This window comes from Pseudorca crassidens, chromosome 1 (genome assembly GCF_039906515.1).
Source record: "Pseudorca crassidens isolate mPseCra1 chromosome 1, mPseCra1.hap1, whole genome shotgun sequence".
NCBI lineage: Eukaryota > Metazoa > Chordata > Mammalia > Artiodactyla > Delphinidae > Pseudorca > Pseudorca crassidens.
The window spans coordinates 91,471,542-91,496,954 of NC_090296.1; the positions used below are offsets into that span (position 1 = coordinate 91,471,542).

Genomic DNA, 25,413 nt, shown 5'->3' on the forward strand with positions numbered 1-25,413 from the left:
TTTTAACCAAAAGTGTCTCCATTCATGGCATTTATTCATGGCCTATTGTGTACCTTAGACTTTCTGGGGGAAAGGGGAGGGGACAGAGAGGTTAGAATCGGTATTTTTAGAGCTAGAAAAAATGTGAGATATAAAGGATAGTTATAGCATGGAGAACATGGAAATTTCATGAAATGCTAACCCTTTCTAGGAATAGATGTCCAATGTCATAGCCAGATTATCCCCTAGCTGCCTTTTCCCAAGAGCTCTGTCAAGGAGGACAAGAGAAAAGACAGACAGTACCTCCAGACAGTTTCCCCCTGTTACCTTACCCACCTGTCTGAAAGGCCTTTCAGGGTTGGTTTGTGGATAGTGTAATTTCATCCATATACCCCAAACCACCTCCCATCTGCTCCAGAATGTCTGAATCCCCTTAATAGAGAACAAAGACTTTCACTTCACAGTTAGAGATAAAAAGCTTAGAGAGAAAATGTCTAGTTGATATAAGACTAAGACCAAAACCAATTCACCCTACATTGTAGTCAAGCAGTCAGTCAGCAAGGAAAGAGGAAATTGATGGCTATCAGAGGCATTCATAGTCTTTGGGAGAGGGAAAAGGTTGAGGAATAAATAGATGGGCTCCTGAAAGAGGACCAGAGTTGAGGGAACAGTTGAAGGAAAGGGAGACCAGAAGTGTCAGAAATAACTGCAAGTAAATTCACAGTTCCTCTACAAGGCCGGTGAATAAGACTTGTTTTGAGTCCCAGCGTCATCTTAGCTGATCTAAATAACCAGCACCACCCAGCTGAGTCTGAAATGAGACTACTCCCTACACCTACCATATGGAAAGGCAGAACCCTTTGTTGAACAGATAAATGCCTTGCACCAGTGGCCTTTAAGGGCAAAATGAGTTATAGGTACCTGTAATTCTGTCTCAATTTCTGATACAGCCTCATGACATGAGCCTGACTGATTAGCATGACAGTTACCTGACTAAGAGCCTCTAAGGGGTTGTACTGAGGTATCTCCAGACTCCTTTCTATAATCTGCTATCTGTTCACCAACCTACCTTTCCCCTGTTTTAATAGGCATAGTACCTATCCCAATCACTAATGATTCACCCCAGAATCTTGGATGCAGAAGTTATCAGTAACTTGTCAATATTGCCGATATAGTAAAGGCAAGCACTAAGTACAAACTAGTGCTTTCTAAAATTAGCACATTAACCCTTTATACAAATTAACTCATTTAACCCTCACAATGAGTCTACAGCACAGCGTTATTCACAACTGCTTTTACAGATGAGAAAGTTAAAGGCACAAAGAGACTGAGTAACTTACCAGTGTTCACACAGATAGGAAGTGGCAGGGCCAGGATGTGAATCAAGCATGCCGACCCCAGAGACTTGTTCCTCATCTCTGTGTTACACCACAACTCTGCTGCTCGGGCAACTGGAAGTCACTTGAATAGTTTCTAATAAAACACGAGGAGGACTCTTTCAGTCATCCCGATTGAAAACCAAGGACAGAAGGTGCACAGAGGAATTGTTTGTGCTGTCTTAATAATCACCACCTCACAGATTTGAGCCAAACCTTACCCTCAACAAAACTCAAAAACCAGTTTTGATGAAAACGTTTTGCCGGGTGGAGGCAAAAAGGTCATTTAGCAGTGCCGCTGGAAAACTTACCCATAGTTTGATTTCTGCTTGAAAGAGTTTTCCCATTAAGTAGAAATATTTCCAATACATCATTGATCATACTCCCAGTCTGCTCACTTCCTGTGCAGAGAAGAATCAAGATAATATCTGCTATAAGCAAGATAAAGTAATCTCAAATACCACTGTCTAGTTACGAAGTGTAGAAATTGTCTCTGGAGGCCTATATTTTGCTGCGTACCCTGAACAATAGGAGGTCACTAGGAATCGTGTGCAATGAGATGGCAAGATTCAATTTATTTAGCCTCAGACTGAAGCACTGCTCATACTTTCTTGGATGATGGCTGTTGAGCAATCCAACTCCCCTCAGGCATTAAAGAAACTTTGTCTTCCTGCCTAAAAGGATTAATGGTTTACTCCTGGTTACTAGCTGATGTAGTACTTAAGGTTCTTCTGCGCTAATGGCTGGGTGGGGCCTACAGTATTAATCCAGGCCAATCATTTCTTGTCATCTTTTTCAAGGAAGATTTTAACCAATAAGAAGAAGCCTAAGGTTTGGGGGTGAAAGCTAAGTGCTGCATATATGCCTGGGTGATGCTGAAGTAGGTTATGCTTCCTGAGAAGGCTCCTGGGTGGTAAGTTAAACGTTTCTGGGCAGGGTAAAAATCATACTTAACATTATGTCATAAAGTAGATTCTGAGGAGTGGAGTAAAGGTGAGGATGTCAAGGGTAATGAAGAGAAGTGAGAGGTTCCATAAAAACTAAAGAGGTAATAGTTTCACTTATAATTTCTCCAGGAATGATTATTTGAGAGTTGAAGTTGAGATTTTTTTGTTTTTAATTCAAAGAAATAGCTTTAATAACTGCTGGTGAGAAGCAAGGTTTTCCGGGGTTTTTTGTTAATTTTTTGTATTTATCTATCTTTGTAGAACTTTCTTTGAAAAGCCAAATTTTAAGGTATCAATAAAGAGATATTATTCTGATGAAAGAATGTTCTAAGATGGGCTTATATCGTGGATTGTGAAAATGATTATGTAGTCTATCTCACAGTCAAATAAAAACCTCTTGAAGACTAGAATATTTCTTGAAAGGGAATCCGTAGAACATAATTATTCTACCTAAATATAGGTAGAATTATTAAGGACTGAGATTTATTTCCTTACCCAGAATACTCCTATTTTTTTTAAAGGTTCCATAATAGCATTTGTTAAACAAACAAATGTATGAGCAAATGAAACATTTTGAAGGCTAGTAAAAGACCCAAGAATTCACAGAGACATCTTGACAGGATGTATATTTATAACCTGACAAGAATGTATTTTTAAGAAGTTTAAAAAATATTTTTAAATGTATTCATTATATAATATATATTAATATCAATCACAAAATACTTGGCGGTTTCCACATTTAGCACTGTCAATGAACTCTGTTTCAGGCTGAGAATACTCTCATCAGCTCTTACTCTATTCAGCTGGTAGAGTTATATCTTTTCTAAAGTCATATTGAATCCAATCGCACTGAGTACAAGCAAATACTACAAACGCAGGTAACATTTTAATGACTCCATTGGAAATTCTGTTTGCCGAAGCAGGTCCCCAGTTATTTATTATGGGATTTAATTGCCCAGGTAACTAAGGTTCCTGGACAGGTAATTTTTAAGGAAATGAATTTAAAATCGTATGTCTTATGAAAGAAAACTGTTCCCTCATACCCCCAACCCTACTTAAACATATTTATATTATCTGGAACAAGTCTAATTTTCTTTTCCAATGACAGCTTTGAAGAACATTCTGAAGCTTGTATGGGAGACAATATATCAAGAATCTATTTATTGAGTTCTTCTAGAACAAAAGCCAGGAGCTCCCTAATGTAAACACATTAGTGTTTGTTTTGAGGAGGAAATCTATAGACTTTTTTTAAGCAACCATAAAGCAGACAGCTTAGTTCAAAACATCCGTTTCGGAAGATGTCACTGAACAACCCTTCCAATGTATTTCTGGATTCCGCACCCAGTAATGCCAATCGCTTTCAAGTTAATGTCATAAATGAGAGCCATGAGAGCAGTGTGGCTGCGAATGACAACACTGACCCTCCACATTATGAGGAAACCTCTTTTGGGGATGAAGGCCAGAACAGATTCAGAATCAGCTTTAGACCTGGGAATCAGGACCGCTATGACAACTTCCTCCAAACTGGAGAAACTGCTAAAACAGATGCCAGTTTTCATGCTTATGATTCTCACACAAACACATACTACCTACAAACCTTTGGCCACAACACCATGGATGCTGTTCCCAAGATCGAGTACTATCGCAACACTGGCAGCATCAGTGGGCCCAAGGTCAACCGACCCAGCCTGCTTGAGATTCACGAGCAACTGGCAAAGGTAAGCTTAAAGGTACGGGAAAGTATCCTCCTTACTCCTTCAGGTGATCTCCTGCTTCTTACGAACACTATAAATAGAAAAGTGTCCAGTGAAGAGGTCTATTGCAAACCATCCATCTTACTTACACAGCTGTCCCTAGTTCCCAATAAACAGAAGATATACAAAAGTGCTTCACAAATGTTTACTGACTGAGGACAGAGAACTAAAAACTTAATTCTGAAAGTCAGGCAATATGTGGTATCTTGTTTACAATTATAGGCTATTCAATTCACACTTGGTTAAACATGTCAAAACGGAATACTAAGCTGGTTTCACCTTAGTATTAATGCCTCCACAACTATTGTTAAAAAAAAAAAAGTCACTAGTGTTTGCTGTAGTTAACACTGTTGTACCAGCCTTTAGTGCACGTGGGTATTTTTTTATACTCTTTAAAGAGAGAGAAGAGATTTATAAGATTCAGCATTTTATCCCTTCTTCTTCAAAACCTTGCCTGAGGCTCCTGAAGGCACTTAAGCATATAAAAGTAACTAAATTAAAGTACAGAAGCAGCAGAAGTGGCTAAACTTTTCATTGTTTAAGGAATATAGCCAGGGTTCCCAATCTCCTAGAAGCGTGAGGCAGCACTTTCTCTAATCTTGTAGCAAATCATTTATAAGCTTAGTAGATTTCTTCTTCGGTTACTTGCTCTAAAATATGTTGATGCATTTTATTTTCCTGCTCTTCTGGACCGCAGTTTGGAATGAATAGCATTCTTTATGGAATATAATTACTTGCTGAGAAGAATAATTAGTTGTCTCATATCTAAATGCAGTCTACTCTTGCCCAGGTTTTAAGGTAAGGAAAAAAAAATGAGTGGAACAATTCCTTTCATATTTATTCATTCATTCAACAATTTTTTAATTAAATGATTGCCCACTCTGGGAATTCTCGGAATACTCCTCTCATGAAAGATGCTAATAAAGGTGAAAAGCTCCCTTTAGTTTCTGCTCATCCTTCTTTCCACAAGAAAACTTCTCTCCATAAGCTGTTCCCCTTGGCTGCTCTGGGTCCTACCACTGAAGACTGAGCGACTTCCAGAGAGGGAGCCATGCCCTGTTTCTCTACCCCTCTCTACAGCCAAGCCTTATTTGTGCCGTGTACTGTATTAGCAGCACTCTGCCAAATGGCTGCTTTCTTTATAGACGTAGATTTAGATTTTATCTGGGATACCTGCTGCTTTAATCAAAAGAAGTTAGCAATGTAGTGATTTCAGACAAAAAGGCCAGCCCCCAGGAAGATTGTTGAGAAGCCGGGCAATTTGAAGTTCCTGGAGTTAAAGTGTCACTTTCCTTTTCTACATGAGAAAAGGGGAAGGGAGAAGGAAAAGAGAGAAAAGAAGGTTAAGAGAAGAAGGCACAAGGAGTTTCCAAGGTATCAAGATATGGGAAGGGCAGAAAGAGAAATTTACATTATGAAGAGACTTCAATTTATTCTGAAGAAGTAAAATGAGCCAAAGTCTTCATAGACCTGAAATTTTATTCCACTGTACCCTACCTCATTAATTTTTAAAGCTGCATCGTTTGTTAAAATTGCGATCAAAATTTAAATATTCTCACTTCCTTCCCCAATTTACAACAAAAGAAAACAAAATTTTAATTCTATTAAAAAGGAAATGGTGTCAACTCACATTGTTGTTAGGACTGATATTCTAGAGAGAGGAAAGTAGCTGATTTATAATTTCTAAAGCCACGGTTTATGTAAATCTTTATATAAGGGCAGAAAAGCTCTGAGGACACTGCTGTTAGAAAACCATCTGAATGACTAAACGGGAGGAATGCAATAGCTGCGTTTGACAGTTTTGATGGCTGTTTGGGATATCATATTATTTTTGAAAACATAAAATGAGACTAAGGACTTAACATTAACTTACAGTATTTTTTTTCTCTCAGATATGAAGGAATGGCAAATTAAATACATTAAAAATTAGGTTTAGTCTCAATGCCCTGAATTGAGAACAAGTATAGTTTGAACAAGTATAGTTATTCTGAACAAGTAATTCTGAACAAGTATAATTATTCTTTCTGTGTAGTTCACCTTGATTAAATCATGCAGAACTATCCACATAACCAAATTGGGAGCAGAATCAGTATATAACCATGGAATCTGCAATAGGCACATTCCCATAGCCAGGACCATTCTAGTGTCGCTGAGCCTGTGAGCACTTATTCCACATGTTCTACTTCTGTACTCTCCTTCAGACATGAGCAGTCTGGGCCTTCAATTCATTTCTTCCTTGCTAGTGAATTTGATTCCGCTATTCCCCCTGCTTTCCCTCCCATCTCCCAAATAAAAGATGAAGACCGGCCGTATAATGTAGCTATGCTGCCACCTCCTTGTGGCCCTTGACAATTTTATGGTAGTTCCTCAAAACACAACTGGAAATGATCAATAGAACAAACATTGTACAATAATACTCAGACATGTCACTGATTCTGTATACAAAAACATGATAGTGTTTACTTAAATAATGTAAGAGCAGGAAAAAATTGACATAGTATAAGTTAGGAGATATTTTTTTGTATCCCTAATTATAATGCTTTAAAAGCCATGTAGGAATGGTACATTCATACTAAATGGCAGAACAAATTTAGTCAGAAATCAGTTGAATTTTGTGAAAATCCTGGTTATAGCTTCCAAGTTGGAAAAAATTATATGACAAGTTTGTCCTAATAGGTAAAATGAAAACTCGGTTTGAAAGACATTATTTTAAGTCTCTACCTTAAATAAAACTCTAGGAGTGATAGATACTGACAGAATTTGTTATCTCAATGATTTAAGATCATAGTGGAGAAATCCCTTTCATTTTCTATGTAGTAAAGAGCTAAATGCCTATACTGGTGGCCATGAATTACAGATTTCTGGAAACTGGTTAAAATCAGAAAAAAATGACTCCATCCCTTACTTGCAGTACTGTACAAGCTACATAACTTTGACTGATCTTGCAGGATGCTTGTGAATATTAGTTTATATGCAGACGAAGTCTAGCACGTTGCCTATAATGGGTAGAAACTCAATAAATGATTATTGATGATGGTCATGGTAATTTTTGTACCAGATAACTTTTATTTAAAATTTTATTTACAAAGGAAAATACACACTGAAAAAATATTTAACAAGTACTAAAAAATATATACTGAAATGTCTCTTATCTAAAGTAAACCTTCTCTCAAAGGCAATTATTACTGAGAGTTTCTTATAAATCCTTCCAGAAATTTTCTATGCCTATACAAGCGTATAGGCCTATCTGTCTAACTTTCTGTCTGTATTTTTTTCAAACAAGTATTGGGACATATTTTACAATATTGTCCTGCACTCTGCTGTTTTCATTATACCACAGACTTTGGAGATCGTTCCACATCAAAACATGCATAAAGATTATTAGACATCTGGCAAAAAAAAATCTAGTATTTCTACTTTGTAAAAATAATTCTTTTAGTATCCAACCTAATTCTTGTGCCCACCTTTTTATACACAATTCCTAACTACCGGGATAACCAAAAGGGAACTTTTTAAAGCCTTACTACCACCATTGTTGTTGGCATTTCAGAAAAATACAATTACAAAGGATTGAGGAAAATATAAAGCCTTTCAATTAAAGTCATTGTTCTCATGTCATTGAAATAAACTGTCTGTGAAAAGTATAAAATACTATGAAAATTAAGATGTAAATATTATTATTTTTAATAAGCCAATTGCATAGAAACTGAATTAAAACAAAAACAAAGGAATGACTTCACATTTGGGTCTTTAGGCCGTTAGCAACTAAAAATAATTTGTAAATAAAAGCATTAAGAGTGACTCGGGGAATTCCCTGGTGGTCCAGTGGTTAGGACTCGGCAGTTTCACTGCCTCCGGTTCAATCCCTGGTTGCGGAACTAATAACCCACAATCTGCGAGGCCAAAAAAAAAGAGTGACTCGGTATAATAACAAAAATTTTATTGAGATATTTTTATGTGTCAGACATTGTACTCTTGACGAATTCTCACTCAATCCCATGACAACCCTTCAAGGTAGGTACTATTATTATTGCTATTTTAAAGTTGGGGAAGGTTTTATAAAATCCTAAGGATCTTTAAGAAGAGAAAATAAAGACTTAAAGAAGTCAGTAAATTTCCAAGGTCAGGAAGCCAAGGTCACATGGGTAATAAGGTGAACCCCTGGCTGCATGACTCCAGAGTTCAAGCTTTTTGTCACTATTTTCCATCCCCAGCCTACTCTCCCACAGCACTTTGCCTCAGCTCATTCGACAGCTATAGAAAATGGTGGAACTCATGCACAAGGAAGAAATCTCAACTCAGTCATGATGGGCTGGGCAGGAGATCCTAATTTCTTCCCTGTTGGAGGCACTGTGGCAAGAGACCATGCTGCTTCTCTCACAGAATTAATTGTAGGTCTCAGTCATTTTCATTGTCATTATCAAAAGCATTTACTAGCCACTTATTTACAAGAGCTACTCTATAAAATGAGTTAAAGAGATTTCATCTCCACTCTCTAGAATTTTATTTTATAAGTCAAAAGCCATAGTTATGGATAGAAGTAAAGGACATATAATCAAGTTAACAAACATTAAACCACATAAATCAATGTATAAGTGCTTATCTTCTGTAAAAGAACAAACAAAAATCTACAAATGCTTTCTCTAGAAAATAATCTTTTCTAAAGCGATTCAAAGCTCAAATTTGGAACTTTTGCATTAAAATTGGGGATATCCAAATTTATAAATAATCACTAATTTAATGACAGCCAGATAAAATAGGCAATAAATGCTCTGAAGGCCAGTGAAGACCAGAAGGCACCCTTAAAATATTTGTTAGAATGAAACTCTGCAGCTAAAGATTCATTTTAATACTTGTTAGAGTTTCTTAGTACCCAAGACCAGTTCCCCTGGGAGCTTGCACTATTAAACTAATCTGTGGAAACAAAACAAAAAATGATTAATTTCACATTATAACTAGTTCAGTGATAGGTGGTGAATAGAATGGGAGTTCCCTTAAACGTACACTTGGAAAATGTTAAGAATATTTTAATTTTACTTTCTCATGCTGGTTTATTATACATAGCTACCTTTTGGCTTAAGTTTTCAAAAATACAAGTCAATTTGCGTGTGAGCTATGTGTTTTCAGATATAATAAAAATACTGTGATTATAAAGTGTGACCACTGGTGGCATAGTGTATAGTAACTTTAAAAACAAGAAAAAAAATCCCTCTCATTTTCATAATTTAAAATACTCCCCTTTACCACAAGGGATAGCAATGTATAAACATAATAATATTGATCAATAAGATATACAAATTATTATTAGAATTACATATTTTTCATTCTGAAATGAACCTTAGGAATTATCTGGTCCTTACTGGGATTGGTTTTAAAATTATTCAGTGGCAGGGGTGTGAGAAGTTTAAGTGGAATAATATTGGCAATATGTCAATAATTGTTGAAGCTGAATGATGGATACATGAGATATATTATTCTCCCTACTATCGCATATGTTTAAATATTTCAATAGTAAAAGAAACTTTAAAACAATGGGGAGGGAATCACCTAGGCCTAAATATTTATGGAACTATTCGTCTTTGATGGTCTAAGATTTCCACCATCCTGAGATTAAAGGCTGAAAAGTTGAAAACATATATCATAGCAAATATTATCTCTCTAGAACTTAAAGAATAAAGATATGTATGTTTTTCTTCTTTGATGAGAGCCTAGAAAGGCATTTGTTATTTTTCTGGGGTCTGAAAAATCACATATTTTATACTAAATAAAATAATTTAATCTTTCATCTTCTAGAAAAATCCATTAGGAATTTACTTAAACTGCATGTGATTGAATCTTTACTAGTTTAACAATACTGGAGGGGGGAAAGTCCTTTATCAAACTTTTCTTTCTTTCTAACATACTTTATTTTACTTTCTCTGAATACTTAATGCACAGGTAAAACTCTTGGTAAATAAATAATCAGTCCCTACAGCTATGCAATTTAAAATGCGTTTATGAAAGGTTGTGGGTCATCATATATGGTAATGGAGTGTGAACAAACAAATTAATTCAAAGTATGAAGGAAAAAACTGGTTTCAGGTAGCAGTCATAAAACTTTTAGTCTTTATGACTTTGGTCCCAAGAACGTGCACCAGCCAGGAGTCTGCCAGCCACCGGTTATAGCTCACAGCCATGAAGTCCCCACAAACCCTCGACCTGAAGTCTCCCTCCGTACTTCGATGATAAGTTAACTTTATAGTTGCTGTTTGGGTTTACACAGGAGACATTTATTAAAGAGTGAAACCAAGTTTTGCTTGGACATGTTAGAAGAGGGAGATGGCAAGCATAGAGAAATGATTTTGCCTTAGAGTAAACTACTTCAAAGTAAGATTTTCAGAAAACCCACTGGATTTATCCTCACTGGCAGTATCCAGGAAAGGTGAAGTAACTTGCTGGAGGACAAGCACTGAATTAATTGCATTGCCAAAACTAGATTCCAAGTCTCCTAGTCTATATGTTGCAGGGATTTTTCAGCTCCCACATGAGAGCAAGGAACGGGAATGGATTCTGTACTTATAAATGTACCATCAGACCTTTATTGTCAATGGAAGAAATATACATTCGAGGGATTATTCCCCTCTGTGTTATAAATATATTTAAAACTTTGAAACTCTAGCAGGTTGAACATACTTACTACGAGAGAGTTGAAGATCCTACAGTGACTCTGTTTTTTAATAATTTAGAAAATTATTGCCTTACTAATTTCTATATATAATGATTTCCTTGACACGCCCTCATAGAATATTATTTTTGCTTCACATTGTGATGTCCCAGTGATAAACTGAAGAACTGTTAAACTGTAACCAGAAGGGTATCCATCAGATAGAAATGTTCACTTAAGGAGAAATTTAAAATATCCCATTTATTCTTTAGCCTACATTGTAAGATATTGTTTTGTTCGTTTTTTTTTTACAATCATTGGTATTCTCATCAATCCAGATCTAAGGGTCAAAGTTACCATCAGAATTCATCAGAGAGAAGAGCAGTTTCCTGAACCAAACCCTCAAGTTCAGGTTTAATCAGGAAACATGGGTTTTATTGCCAAGATTGCCTTTAAAAAGAGAGTGACTAAAGTTCTGTCTCATGGACTCCCCAATTAACCCAGAAAGAGGAAATTGCCTTCTCCTTGACTGAGTAACCGCTGATGGTCCGGCCACGGGATCTTTTTTTAAATTTATTTAATTTATTTATTTTTGGCTGTGTTGGGTCTTCGTCGCTGCACGCGGGCTTTCTGTAGTTGCAGCAAGCGGGGCCTACTCTTGGTTGTGGTGCGTGGGATTCTCATTGCAGTGGCTTCTCTTGTTACAGAGCACGGGCTCTAGGCACGCAGGTTTCAGTAGTTGTGGTGCATGGGCTTAGTTGCTCCGCAACATGTGGGGTCTTCCCGGACCAGGGCTCGAACCCATGTCCCCTGGACTGGCAGGCGGATTCTTAACCACTACGCCACCAGGGAAGCCCTGGCGATGGGATCTTGATTAACTAGAATACTGACAATTTAAAACGTTTTTCTCAAATCAAATCAAATAAATGAATCTCCTGACCAAGTAATCTCTTTAACATTCATGAGTATTTTAACACATTCCTCAATTCCTTGCTCTCATTGATTTTTCCAGTTATGCAAAATAAAAGTTACATTTGAACTACTCAGCTGCCTTATGAATATAGAATCCTTTCAGAGAAAAATATAACTTTTAATTGACTGGAGAACAACCTCAAATATTTCATCCATCTGTAATTGACTGTATTGTATAGACATGTGAGGATCCAATATGATAGCTCTAGCCACATGTGGCTATTGAGCGCTTGAAATATGGTTAGTAAAAATTGAGAGGTACTATCTGTGTAAAACACACACTGGACTCCAAAGACACAGTATGGAAAAAAAGAATGTACAATATCTCATCAATATTTTTACAATGACCATATGCTGACATAATATTTTATACAGATCTATTAAGTAAAGTATATTATTAAAATAGTCTGTAATTCAGGTCCCTCCTACAAGGTGGGGTGCCCCTACTGCTAATGAATATTTATATTACAAATATGGGAAGTACGATATTCTGCAAAAATGAAATGTATTTTTTAATGTAAGGATCCATATCTGACCCCAAGTTATTTCACTAATTTCTTTTCACTGTTTTTGAAGTACCTACTGAAACATTTTGAATTACATGCATGACTTGCATTTGTGGCTGCTATAAATCACCAGTTTCTGCCCAGTTCAGCCTCAGTTTCTATGGACTTTGTTTATCCATATCTTACATTGATATGACTATATGATGTCAGCTTTCAATTATTTGTGTAAATAGGGACTGAGGATGCTTAAGATTAAGATATTTCTCAGGTAATTCAAAACTAAATTTTAACCTTTAATTTCAGTTTTCTATGCCATTCAAATTTTTCCTAATGCTGTCAGAAAATAGTAAGATGATCTGACTTGGGATTCACTCAGTTTCTGTCTCTTATTTAATGTGGCCTGCACAGAGGAAACAGTGAGAAATGGAATACCCAATAGGGAAGGAAGAAAAAGAAATAGGAGGCAAGAATGGATAAAAAGAAGCTAGGTCATCTGCTTTTAAGTGGTAGAGATCGGGTGGCCTTCAATTCAATACTGTTTATTGATGGCCTGCTGAATGGCAGGCCCTTGGTTGGTATTGAGAAGTAACACATACCACCATCTTCCTCCAATTCAGTTCACATACAATAACTCTCATCACATTATATTACATTGGTTACCCAAGTGTCACACTAGTATCATGAAAAAAGTCTTACGGGAGAACAAAACTGGGAGAAATCCTTGCTTAGAGGACTTGCTGGAAGAAGGAGACAAGGAATCAAAATCACCTTGGAGTAAACAGCCCAGATTAGGGTCATCTTACAGTGGGTATGCTAATGGTACATCAAAGCCCAAAGAAGTAAGAACTCTTGATCATGGCAAGAGAAAGAACTTCAGTCGTCCCCAAATAAAGTCCTTATAATAAACACTGAATATTTACATCATACCAGTCCCATTTTAGAGGGAAAATATGCCCTTGTCTAAGGCCTCTTAGCTAGTAATGTCAGAACACGTCATCCTAGACTTACACAAGTTTAGACCACTTAAACAAGATAAAGTTGTTCTTTAATAATGATAATCAACTGCTGAATCTAAAAGAATTCCCTAATAATTTCAAAATCCTTACTGGAGAAGGTTGCTTTCGGGGAGCTTAACAGAGTGTAGTCTAACCACTAAAGAGTCAGGTAAGTGCTAGATAGGCTAAACTAAGTGGATGGCATCTGAAATTATTCAGTCACACCTAAAAGAAAAGCTAGAGAGTTGTTTGTTCTTAACTTGAGAGAAACATAGCTATTTCCTTCCCCATTAAATTCAGAGACTATCCTACTGACAAGGAAGATCGTTTTCAAAATAAGGCCACAGGAAAAAAAAAAAACCCTCAGTAAAGGTTTCGACCTTTTCTATAGTACTTACTTCTTATTTCTACTCAGCTTACCTTTCTAGTCGTCAGTATGGAGGCTTCTTACCTTCCGTACAATACTATTGGACATCCAACAATTCTCAGGCAACGTATATCAAATCTGAAAGAAAATTCCCCTACAGGAGTATCATTCTTGTAGCCATACAGAGCCTTTACAACTTTAGAGTATTTTAAGAATACTCTAAACTATTTTTTTTTTTTTTAAAGAAAACACTTCTATGTGTTACTTCTATTGAATCTTCTTAAAGATACTCTGACGTGAGTGGAGAAGTTTTGTTATTTTTTTTAGATGGATAAAATGAAGCCCAGGGAGGTGAATGGAAAGAAGGCCAAACACTGCATTAGTGAGGAAGGTTAACTGTCTGGCCCTCGTACCTTGCCTTCTAAAAGACCCTCATTCACTCTTGATAAGCTTTCCTCCCCACCTTGCATTCCTCCTTCTCTCTTTTGATCCTTTTGTATTCTAAATTTATCCAAATTCCATCGTTTTCCCCTAAGGTAATATTCTCACCAGTAGAAGAACTGCCCCGTTTCCTTTACCACCCTTGCAGTCTCAGTGGTGCCTAAAATCACCCACAAAATGAACGCGTAAACTCCCAGGGCAAAAAATAATCATCTTATTAAAATGACTGGAATATGTTTATTTTCCTCACGTTTCACGTCAATTGTTTTTTTTTTTTTTTTTTTAAATTTTTTTTTTCTTTTCATTTATCTATTTATTTATTTTTGGCTGCGTTGAGATACGCAGGCTTCTCATTGCGGTGGCTTCTCTTGTTGCAGAGCACGGGCTCCAGGTGCGCAGGCTCAGTAGCTGTGGCACATGGGCTCGGTAGCTATAGCTCGTGGGCTCTAGAGTGTAGGCTCAGTAGTTGTGGCACGCAGGCTTATTTGCTCCGCGGCATGTGGGATCTTCCCAGACCAGGGCTTGAACCCATGTCCCCTGCATTGGCAGGCAGATGCTTTAACCACTGTGCCACCAAGGAAGTCCCACGTCAATTGTTTTTATTTGCCTCTGGAAGTTTTATGGAACCATGTGTTGACCAAATACCATGTTTTGCTCTCTGTAAAAATGCAGAATGTATCAGTGGCCCCGGGTTCAGCTGACGTGGTTGCCAACGGGGATGGGATGCCTGGCGATGAACAAGCTGAAAACAAGGAAGAAGACCAAGCCGGTGCCGTGAAGTTTGGATGGGTGAAAGGTGTGCTGGTGAGAAAGCTTCTGTGTTTACAAATGAAAACTATCTGTTCAATGTCCTAGTGGACTAAGTGTTAATAAGCCTGAACACCAGAGTTACAAAGATGGCTGGGTGCTGCCCCACTGTCACTTCTCATGTCCTTTTCCATGCTCCCTCAACCCACAGGTAAGATGTATGCTGAATATCTGGGGTGTCATGCTCTTCATTCGCCTCTCCTGGATTGTTGGAGAAGCTGGGATCGGTAAGCACTTTTTCCCTCCTATGTAGTTTTCAATGTAAATTAAAAACTCAATAAGCAACTTGTTTTCACCATTAACACTGAATGTGAGATGAAGATCGCAGAATTAATCTGCACTTGGGCTCTTTTACTTTGCCTCTTTGACAATGTCTGTCAGAGAAGACAGGTAAAGTGTTATCTCCTGGGAGCCTGGAATTTTCCAGCTTGCCAACCAGATAAACGCTCAAGTAAATATTTCATCATTTCATAGAGTTGTAGGTGTCCAAGTATATAGAGATACATTCATTTTAAATAATAGTATTTATACATTCATTTTAAATAATAGTATTCATATTTTGGGACATACTGACATTCATCAGAGTATCCCCCTTACAATTATTAGCAAAACATCACTGAACAAAAATAACTTGTGGGAAAACTGGTGAAACTGTGACTTGACTAATAAAAATGCTGAATTGTTGAACATTTTCCAGAGAAAACAGTGTTACTTGCAGGTACAAGTAGTAAGAAAACAAAGGTTAATAAACTATTGCCAGATAGAAGCTTAAAAAGATAGGTAAAAAGACCAAGATAATGTATATAAGTATTGATAATTTTGCTAAATGGAAATGGATGATGTTGAAATTATTTTGAGTGCTTATTTAATGTTTTTAAATATTGTATTTTATTTAAAGTATTGTTTCCTCTGGCAAATATTTTTATTGTGAGTATACTACTAAAATTTATATAAAAATTTATTTGAATTATATAAAAGTTTCTGATTCAATGTGATAAAAATTAATGATGTTCTACTCTCTATATGGAAAACACATTATAGGTTCACTTTGTGGGGGGCACACCTATAAATCATTAGTATCAAGAACACAGAAGTTCAGATGTGCTTTCAGATTCTACTCCAAAATGTGTCTCAATTCACATTTAAAAGGTACTTGGTCATTATTTATTGCCTTCGCTCCTCAAAACAGATTCCGAATCACCAGAAGACTTAATGCGAAAAAGAGCTGGAACCAGTTCCCATAGTTTTTCCTCTTTGTGTGTTTGGCAACTGCTGAGCTCCTGACAAAGGGCTTCTTGCTGGCTTTATGATGCATATCAAATGAACACTTACAGCCTCAGGGTCCAAAATAAGTATATGCTATTCCATGAAAAATCTGCATCTTAATATTGCCAAACTGTTGCTCCAGGGTTTCATGCAAAATTAGTTTTTTAAGGGCAGTTTAGTAACTTATTGAGATCATCAGGAAACATTACTTTGTTTGGAGGTGTGAGTGTAGCCCAGGGCAGGGGTGATTCTTTTTAATGCAACTTATTTAAAATCCGTATGTTTGGGTAATAATCTGAACTTTAATCAGATCTTACATTATTCTTCACAGTCAACCCAGTTTCATGTTTATTGCAAAATTGTAGAATATGAAGAATTCTATCTTCTGCTAAACTGTTTATTATACTTTCAGACATCAGTATTGTTTTAATAAGGATCTTTTATTTAAATTGTCAAATCCAGCTTCAGAAGAGAGTAGAGTTCTACCTAAATGGGTGTCCAGTGGGTTTTCCTTTGAATGGAGGTTTTTTTTGTTTTTTTTTAATTCTGAGAAAATAGACTTTAGTGAGTAGTAGAAACTTACTATCAACCTTACTCAGTTTTACTGGACTTTGTCACGAACTCAAAGCTGAAGGAGTTGATTAAGTCACCATCTGGGTCCAAATTGGGTCCCCTTTACTGGGAAAGAAGACAAATAAGTACAAGCAGTACCCCCTTCTGGCTTTGAGGGTAGCCTGGGGAAGAAACCTGAATATACTTTCAAGCTCAGACCCTGGGGAAAAAGCCAGAAGGAAGCTGTAGCCAGGAGTAATGGTAGCTACAGTCCTTGGGTAACCATCTGGGGCTATAAGTTCTGGCTGCCTTGTCCCCAAAAGCAATTGGAAGAATGAGCTGATAATGCCATCTAGTTGTTCTCTGTCTTGACCATCTTGGCTGGGGCATGATGGTATCCAATAAACTTAAACATCAAGCAAGGAAGAAGGGCATTAAAAGCAAGTACGACCTGAAGCAAGTCATTTATATTTGGTGTGTTTCACTGTCTCATCTGAAAATTAGGGAGCCGGATTAATTGTTTCCCAATCAATTCTTTGAAGAACGTTGCTGAACAGGCAGACACAAATTGAGATTGGCTGAGGGTAGCTCAACAATAATCTTCAGACTGTGGGGTTCATAACAATTACCTGGGAAGATAGTTACAAAACTGCAGAATCCTGGGATTCACTTGGAAAGATCCAAAGTCAGTAAGTCTGGGCATTTTTAATAAGCACCCCAGGCATTTCCTGAAGCAGGTGGTTCAAGGACTGAAGTTTGAGAAAACTATGAACTGAATGTTTTCTAAGCTGCTTTTGCCCTGGGATTTTATGTTTGATTGTGAGAGGGAAGCAAATCCCTTGCTGTTTAAATGCATACAACTTTGTTCCAGGATTTTAAATGGTTTACAGAAATATATATGATGCCAAAGGATAAATTAAGAATTGTTTGGAAAATAAAGGCAAAGGGAATATAAGGGGTAGGGAAATAACAAAAGTCAGAGCAGGTTTAATGTCATGAAATGCAAACTATTTGGTTCTCTACTGTTGCTGGGGTGAGCTAAACATTTGGTATCAAACTTCCTCAAAATAAAGTCAAGAGTTAAAATAAAGTGCAAAAAAAAAAAAAAGAAGTCACCTTTACTGGCACACAGTCTTGAAACTGCACAGTGATGTAGAGGCGACGCTCACTACAGGATCCCTGCAAAAGATACAAAGAATTTAGTGCAAGCATTTCTTATAACACCAAATGTGCAAGAATCTATAGGGGCCAAACCAGTATAGTCTAAGTTTGCATCTCATACCCATGGTTAGCCTCTTCCTACTGCACTTTAACTGTAAAAGAGCCTAGAAACTTCTGCTAGAGCCAGGATATAACTGGAGGCATCAAAAGAGCCAGCTTCCAATACCTCATTCCCATTTTTGTCCTTAACTTCCTTCCACTTCCCCTTGTTCTAGGGCATGGCCAGAGAGATCACAGCCTCTCTTGGCTAAGTGCCCTTTTTATCATCCTTGGAACAAGCGAGGCTATCAACAATTATGAAGCATTCACTTTATGTCAAGGAACACACCAAACAGACCTCGGCAAGCACATTCTGGCTGGAGCCAGGGTGATTTCAGTGCCTACAAGTTCTCCCTGAATTTAAGGTTGATCTCCACTGAGCAGGGTAATGTAGGGGAGGAAAAACTGTTTTCCCTCTACTCATCTTAGGCTCATTGGCTAGGGCCCTGTAAAGTAGACTGACAACATACAGATTAACAAGAGAAAAACAATCAGAAGTTTAGTAATATGTGCATCGTGCATGTACATGGGAATCTTCAGCACTAAGTAACTCAAAGGGGTGGTTACAACTTGGGCTTATACAAGCATCTTAACAGAAAAACACATTTTTAGAGAAGTAACAAGACAAAGGAAAAGACTGAGTTTCTAGAGTGGCACATTGTGGGAAGGCAAATACATGGCGGAACTAACGGAAGATAAGGGCTAGTTAGTAAAGTCTATGTAGATTCCTCTAGTACCATCTCCAGCTGTCTCCAGTCTCTAGCTGATAACTGTCCCCAGTATAGAGGAAAGAGGAGACACCATTACAAATCTATGTCCTGCCTTTAGGCAAATAAGAGGTATCTTCTTCTTTTCAGCTGTCTTTAGCTCAAAATAATCCTTATGCTAAAGTGGCAAATTTTGGGACGGCATATTCTGCTACCCTTCAGTGTCCTCCTAGCTGTGTATTTCCTGAAACTGAAAGCAGCCTTGCCTTCCTCTGAGTTCTGGTCTACTTTCTCCCTCTCATAATAAATGATTCTGAACCATAAGATCCTTGAGGGCAGCTTTTTTCATTTTTATTTTTCCTTGCATTTCACATACCGCCTAGCACAGCTGGATATATAGTTGGCTTTTAATAAACAATAGCTGTTACGACTATTGTGGATTTGATCAAAAAGCAGTGCCATTGATTGTGTACTGTGTTCTATGCACTATGCTACTTTACTTTACACGTGCATTCTGTCTTTATACACGCCACTACTTTCTTTATACACGGCCACTCTACACGCGCATTCTTTCTAATTTCATTGTCATTTCTGGCTCAGAAAATAGGTAACTTGCCAGAGTTCACATAGCCAGTAAGTAAATGTAGTTTGATTTGATTCTTTCTACTTTACTCATCTGCCAGATGAACAATTTTCTATACTATATGTAATTTTCCACTCCTACACAGTCGAATATACATAAAAAGATACTTCCCTGGAAGGATGAACATCTACACTCTAGTAATATTAACAGCTATTATGTTTATGGGTGTCTGGAACTTCATAAACAGTGAGGTTCATGTTGAATTTTGACCAGCCATAGTTGTTCGGTTATGTGAAACTTTGCACTGCACAGCTTAGGTCTTGAGTTTCTTGGATCTGTGCTACTTCAGGCAGAAAACTTCAATGCTGGGCATTTCCTCTGTGGTGATGTCCAGACCAACTTGTTAAACTCAAATGTGGTCCTTTGGTGACTACTCTAGACTTGCTGGCTTTTATGTAAATGATCTAATGGATTATTCCACCATTTAATTGCCTTTATTTTTCCTCTCTCAACTGAGGTCTTGGTGTGATTATCATCGGCTTAGCCGTGACAGTGACTGCTATCACTGGTTTATCCACCTCTGCTATTGCTACAAATGGATATGTCAGAGGAGGTAATTAAACCTGTGACCCGCATGATCATTTGTAAGGTAAAGGCAACACAGGCCCAAATAGTTCACCACTGACTTTTCTGGAGTGTTTTCAAAGGTAATCCAAGTTGGTTCATTTTTTTTACCCCCTGCCAGGCAAAAGAGATGCAAGAAAAATGGAGAAGGATTTAACCTTTGTCAAACCCCCAACTTTCTCATTCAGGTTCCTCTCCAGCAAGAGAGAAGGTCAAATGTTATGTTTTCTCTTTTCGCAGCCAGGGTATTTTCTCTCCCAGGACACCAGCGTAAGTCAGCTTTTCCTTTCCAGGGCTGCATTTTAGATTGTGTTTGCTTTTGGAAACCATCCTTCATCATAATGAGCAGTTCTCCAACTTGGTCTTTACGCCAGGCAAACCCGTTTCTCCTTAGCACGAAGGAACTCCACTGGGGCCCAAGGCTTGGATGTGAACACTTAAATTCAAAGCAGTATAGTTTGCAGCAATAGGGAATCCAAGGAAGAAAAGTAAAATGTAATATCTTCTGTCTTTCATTGCTAACAGGTCTTGGAGTTCTCATAATTCTTCTTTCCACCATGGTAACTTCTATTACTGGGTTGTCAACTTCTGCAATAGCAACTAACGGGTTTGTTCGTGGAGGTAAAATTTCTAAGATATCTAAATGCTCTCATCACTTGCTACGGGTAGGCAAAAACTTTTTATTCTACTTCTTTTTGGTGGGAACAAGAAAGTAGCCCAACGTTCTTGAAGCCTGGCTAACTGTGTGGATGAGCTGGACACAGAAGGAAACACAAGGTACTGTGCGTATAGTCCTGGTCTACTCTTGTCAGCTGTGGTCTCTTTTCTAATGGTCCTCTCTGGCACGTTGCAGGTCATGATTTCCAGATGCTCAAATTCCTTGGGTAAATGCTTTATTTTTCAGGCTACTGCACACCTCTCGCTGGTGTTTCTTGGGAAATGACTTCTCGACACAGCTTCAGTTTTAAAGTTTAGTACATTTCAGGTGCTTCCTAGACCTTCCTAGACCTAGATGGAATGGGATCTTTTAGAACGTTTCAGGTTTTCCATAGGGAGACTGTTCCTTCCTTGACAAGATTCAGACTGCTGCCTCCTGAAGTACTGGTGACTTCTTGAAGTACTGGAGCCAAACACCTTTCTTGGGGGATTTTTCAGGTCTTGGAGTCATCATCATTGGCCTGAGTGTGGTAGTGACAACACTCACAGGTATTTCTATGTCCGCTATTTGCACAAATGGAGTAGTAAGAGGAGGTAAGCCAATTCATGTACTTATGGCTATAAGCTTTCACTATGTAGTAATGTCTAGAGTTGGTTTAATGTTGGAAGTAAAATTTGTACATTGATACTTAGTCCCCAGAAGCCCTAAAACAAAACAAAATAATCCAAAATTTAAACAGCAAGGCATGATTCTTTTCCACTAAAATTAAGAGATCTCCAGAAAAGATTTTTTTGGCCCACTTCCTGTGATTAAACATGTTTATAAAGTAGAGAATGACCAGGTGTCTAGAAAGAAAGCATAGAGTATTAGAGTGAAATAAACGGTTTCTTTGTGCCTTGGACGGACCCCACTGCCTCTCTCCCAGGGCCCCTCAGAAGGGGTCTTCTCCAGCACCCCAGCTGACACTGCTGACACTTCCCACTCAGTGAGCCTTCAGAGTTCACCCCAACACTATGCTCCCAATGGCCAATAAGCTTGAGAAGATTCTTAAAAAGAAAATAAAAACAAATAAAACAAAGAGTTACTTTCAAATCATCCAGGAACAAGCAGGCCTGGGCAGAGAATGAGGGGTTGAATTTGTCTTATTGTTCTTCTAGCTTCCTTTCTTCCCCCTCCAATTCTGTTTTGGCTCCTGGGGTCTCTACTTGGGTACCTTATCCAGATCTCCCTACCCAGGGCCTTCTAAAACACCATCCTACCTACAAAACAGCTCCTCTCACAGCTCCTGCCTGTCTCTCATTTTGACCAAGCCTAGTAACTTGCTGCTAACTTATTTAATGTAATCAGGACAAAGAAAGTCATGGGGATTTGCCCCACCCAAATAAAAGTTTACATTTTTAGAGAGGATGTTGTCGTCTTAACCCAAAGGAGTCACTATAGTGGAGGAAACAGTGAAAACTTTTCAGTGAAGGATAATTTTGGCTGTAGATATGTGTGTCCAGTGTCATTCCTTTACCAATTCTGTCTACTTCTAAGGCTAGCTCAGTATAGGAAGTCACTGATTCACTATGGTCTGTGATAACACCTAGTTATCTAGGCCTTTCAACATCTAGTCATTTTAACCTTCAGTAACATGCTCTCAGAACTCTTGAGGTAGTTAACTATTCTGGCTCAGTCTTTCCTGTGCCCAGAAGTATACAGCCATGAGCAGAACCTTCTTTTCAAGGTCCAAGGGAGAAGCAATCGTTCCAGGCCCTCCCTACCTTACTTCCCATTTGCCACACCCATACACATACGGGTATTTGGCAATAACCATGCCTTCTTGAGCTAAAACCATCGAAACTAAGTCTGATTTATAGAGCAGATAATCCATAGCACTGTACAGGTACCTTTTTAATGTAGTAAATGTGTACCAGAAATTATACCAGAAAGGAAGTTAGAATGACAATGATAAACTATCCACTTCATTCTCTGCCTGGGCCTGCCTGTTCCTGGAAATTTCAGATATGAAATTTTACTTCAGTTACATTATTAACTTGAACTCTCCAATGAAGTTTTTTAAAAGACAAAGAATTTGTGGGGTAAAGTTTGCTGTATTCTTATTAGTAGCATTTGTGTATTATAGGTTTCAATAAATTGGATTTTATTTAGTCAGAGTAGTTCTAGTGTAGATTATATACAGAATATAAGGCAGGGCTAAGTTATTCATTACAGTGAACAAGATTTCTAAAATTACTAGGATTTATAATATTTTTATTAGAATAATTAGTATTTTAAATGTTCTCAGACATTCAAAATTATTTGGTCATATAAACTAAATCCTCTAAAAGTTCCTCAGTGTAAAGCATGTTCACTTCTTGTTTCAGGTGGGGCCTACTACCTTATTTCCAGAAGCTTAGGGCCCGAGTTTGGTGGGTCTATAGGCTTGATCTTTGCTTTTGCCAATGCAGTGGCTGTTGCTATGTATGTGGTGGGATTTGCTGAGACTGTGGTAGATCTTCTTAAGGTAATTAAAAGCTTTTCTTTTCTTCACCCAAGCAAGATAATTTGGTTTATTTTGCTTTTTCAGGGCACTAGGGGATATCATTATGGCAAGATGAGAGGAAACAGATTTATTCTGCAGAATATTGACGCTGAATATAGTTGAAGGAGCCCTAGGCTTGGCATCAGAACTGGCTCAGAGTCCTGGCTCTCATACTTACCAGCTGAGAGATTCTGGACCAGTCCCTCTGTTCATCTGAACCTTGTTTTTCAAATCTATAGTATGGGCTAATAATATTGTTTATGTCTTTCACAGAAATGTGGTACAGATCAAATGAAATAATGTACATGAAATACAGTGTAAAATATGAAAGAAAAGATAATGGGAATTATTGTCAGCAGAAATATTACTATTATGGTTATAGATTTCCAAAGGGAAAGAAAGTTCAAACATTAGAAGAACTCACTGCAGGAAACTGGGCCTGTTTTAGTTTAGGTGCCCCATCTGGATGGTATATATGTGAACACATTAATTAGCTAGTATATGAGCTAACTTCTAGTCCTCCTTTTATGGTAATGATAGCAGACACTGAATTCAATTGATAGCAGACACTGAATTCAACCTCTACTTGAAAATTAGATGAATAAATGAGTGGATTATAGTTCATAGTTTGTTCTTTAATTGAGTAGCATTTATTTTTTTTGATATTCACATTGGAAACCACTCATTTTTATTCTTCTAAGATTCCCCTTGACACATAAAAATAACTAGTCATTCTTCTGAAGCAAAACATGATATCTGTATGTACCCATAATTTTACTTAGTGCTATAGTAGATTTAAAAGCTGTGCCTAGAATGAATCCCTAAAATTTGTAACTCCTAACCTTGACTATCAAAGGCCTATTATCACAGGAAAAAATAAATTTAGATTCTTTATCTTCTCCAATTTATAAGCATTTCATTTTTCCATTATCCTGTGTAGCCCCAGACATTAGTGCATGGCATCTCTTCTCACTGTTAAATTCTACAATAAGACATATAGGCAAAAAAAGCTTCTAACCATTTTAGTGATTTTTTTTTTTGTTCCAGGAGAGTGATTCGATGATGGTGGATCCAACCAATGACATCCGGATAATAGGCTCCATCACAGTGGTGATTCTTTTGGGAATTTCAGTAGCTGGAATGGAATGGGAAGCAAAGGTGAATTTCTCAAAATGATATTACCAACAACTGCTAGTGAATTTCTCAAAATGATATTACCAACAACTGCTAGTCAGCTTCCCGAACAAATTGCAGGAATAGAAGGAACTCCATATTCAAAAAGAATTGCTGTTATTACTTTCTATGATAAAAGGAGCCAGGTCAGTGCTTGGTGGAACACCAAGCCCTCAAAGCACGAAGTCCAGGCAGTCCAGCTCATGTGATCAGGCCTGTGCTTTGTCCTTGATGCTACAGTAACAGTAATGGAGCCAACAAGATTACTGCCATCTTCACACCCTGGTATCCCCTTCCAAGCTGGCTGTGAGTGCTGAAGCCCACAAGAAATGGCAAGTGTGTTGGGAGAAAAAAAAAAGGCAGAAACTATCATTCCCCTCTGAAATCCAGTACTCCAGCAGCAAGAGGGCATCAGAAGCCCTGGAACTAGAGAATATCTGGATTCAACTATTAGTAAATCAGTTAGTAAATTTCGGAATGATGGAGAGCACGTCTTTTGCTTGCTTTGTAACTCTTGACAGTGACTAGTACAATTGAAACTCCTATGTTCCTATGTGCCTGGAGGTGCAATAACGAGACATCAAGTGGTCACCAGAAATGAAAAGATAGCCAAAGCCTCCCACTTACATAAGACAATAGGAAACATTCCCACCTGGCATTTATTTCCAGATTATGCATTCATACATCAAACAAAAATTGACGAAGTGCTTATCATGTGCTGGGCATTCTGCTAGGCACTGTATATTCAGTTGTGACCCACACAGGCACAATCCCTGCCATAGTTGAGCATATGGTCTACGGAGAGCTGAGTAATTAACAAGTAAATATAGAATGGTAAATTGTGAAAGTGCTCTAAAGTAAATAAACAGGGCACTGAGATAGAACTTAACAGGGGGAACATACCTCAGATTATTCCCTGAGGGAGGCAATGTAGTTTCATAACAGTAGAAGGTAGAATTTAAAGCTCCAGCTCTGTAGTTAGAGTGAAGTTGAACCTGGTTTATGTCTATATGACCTTTAGTAAATTACTTCACCTCTCTGTTTCTCAGTTTCTTTATCTTTAAAATGATGATAGCAGTATTACCTACTTCATACAGTTGTGGGTGGTATTATTTACCTGAAAGAATATTGGTAAAGTTAGATGTGCATCTGTTGTATTGTAAGCCCTCTGTGAACATTAGCTGTTATTGTTTAGATTCAGTGATCAAGAAAGGCCTCTCTGTGGAGGTAACTAACACATAATGGATGAGAGGAAAGATACAGTTTTGCAAAGTATAGG

At 37.7% G+C, this 25,413-nt stretch overlaps 1 protein-coding gene and 1 long non-coding RNA gene across 8 annotated transcripts in view; one reads left to right on the plus strand and one right to left on the minus strand.

The window, feature by feature from the left end:
• Positions 1-25,413, minus strand: part of LOC137228988 (uncharacterized) — a 132,723-nt gene that overhangs the window by 10,620 nt on the left and 96,690 nt on the right. For all 6 annotated transcript variants that reach the window (XR_010945489.1, XR_010945485.1, XR_010945487.1 and 3 more), the window contains exons 5-8: positions 23,980-24,096; positions 17,722-17,784; positions 1,667-13,677; positions 1,320-1,452 (exon numbers count right to left, since the gene is read on the minus strand). This is a non-coding gene — a long non-coding RNA (uncharacterized lncRNA). The remainder of the gene's footprint in view (positions 1-1,319; positions 1,453-1,666; positions 13,678-17,721; positions 17,785-23,979; positions 24,097-25,413) is intronic.
• SLC12A1 (solute carrier family 12 member 1) overlaps positions 3,353-25,413 on the plus strand; it is a 91,539-nt gene continuing 69,478 nt past the window's right edge. Inside the window, exons 1-6 of one of the 2 annotated variants that reach the window (XM_067746167.1) lie at positions 3,353-4,020; positions 14,653-14,784; positions 14,939-15,014; positions 19,673-19,768; positions 22,804-22,943; positions 24,009-24,119. In XM_067746167.1, the coding sequence (XP_067602268.1) occupies positions 3,601-4,020; positions 14,653-14,784; positions 14,939-15,014; positions 19,673-19,768; positions 22,804-22,943; positions 24,009-24,119 (975 nt within the window). In that variant the 5' untranslated portion in view covers positions 3,353-3,600. Of the gene's footprint in view, positions 4,021-14,652; positions 14,785-14,938; positions 15,015-19,672; positions 19,769-20,304; positions 20,401-22,803; positions 22,944-24,008; positions 24,120-25,413 lie in introns of both variants that reach the window. The other variant, XM_067746161.1, reaches the window with a different exon arrangement.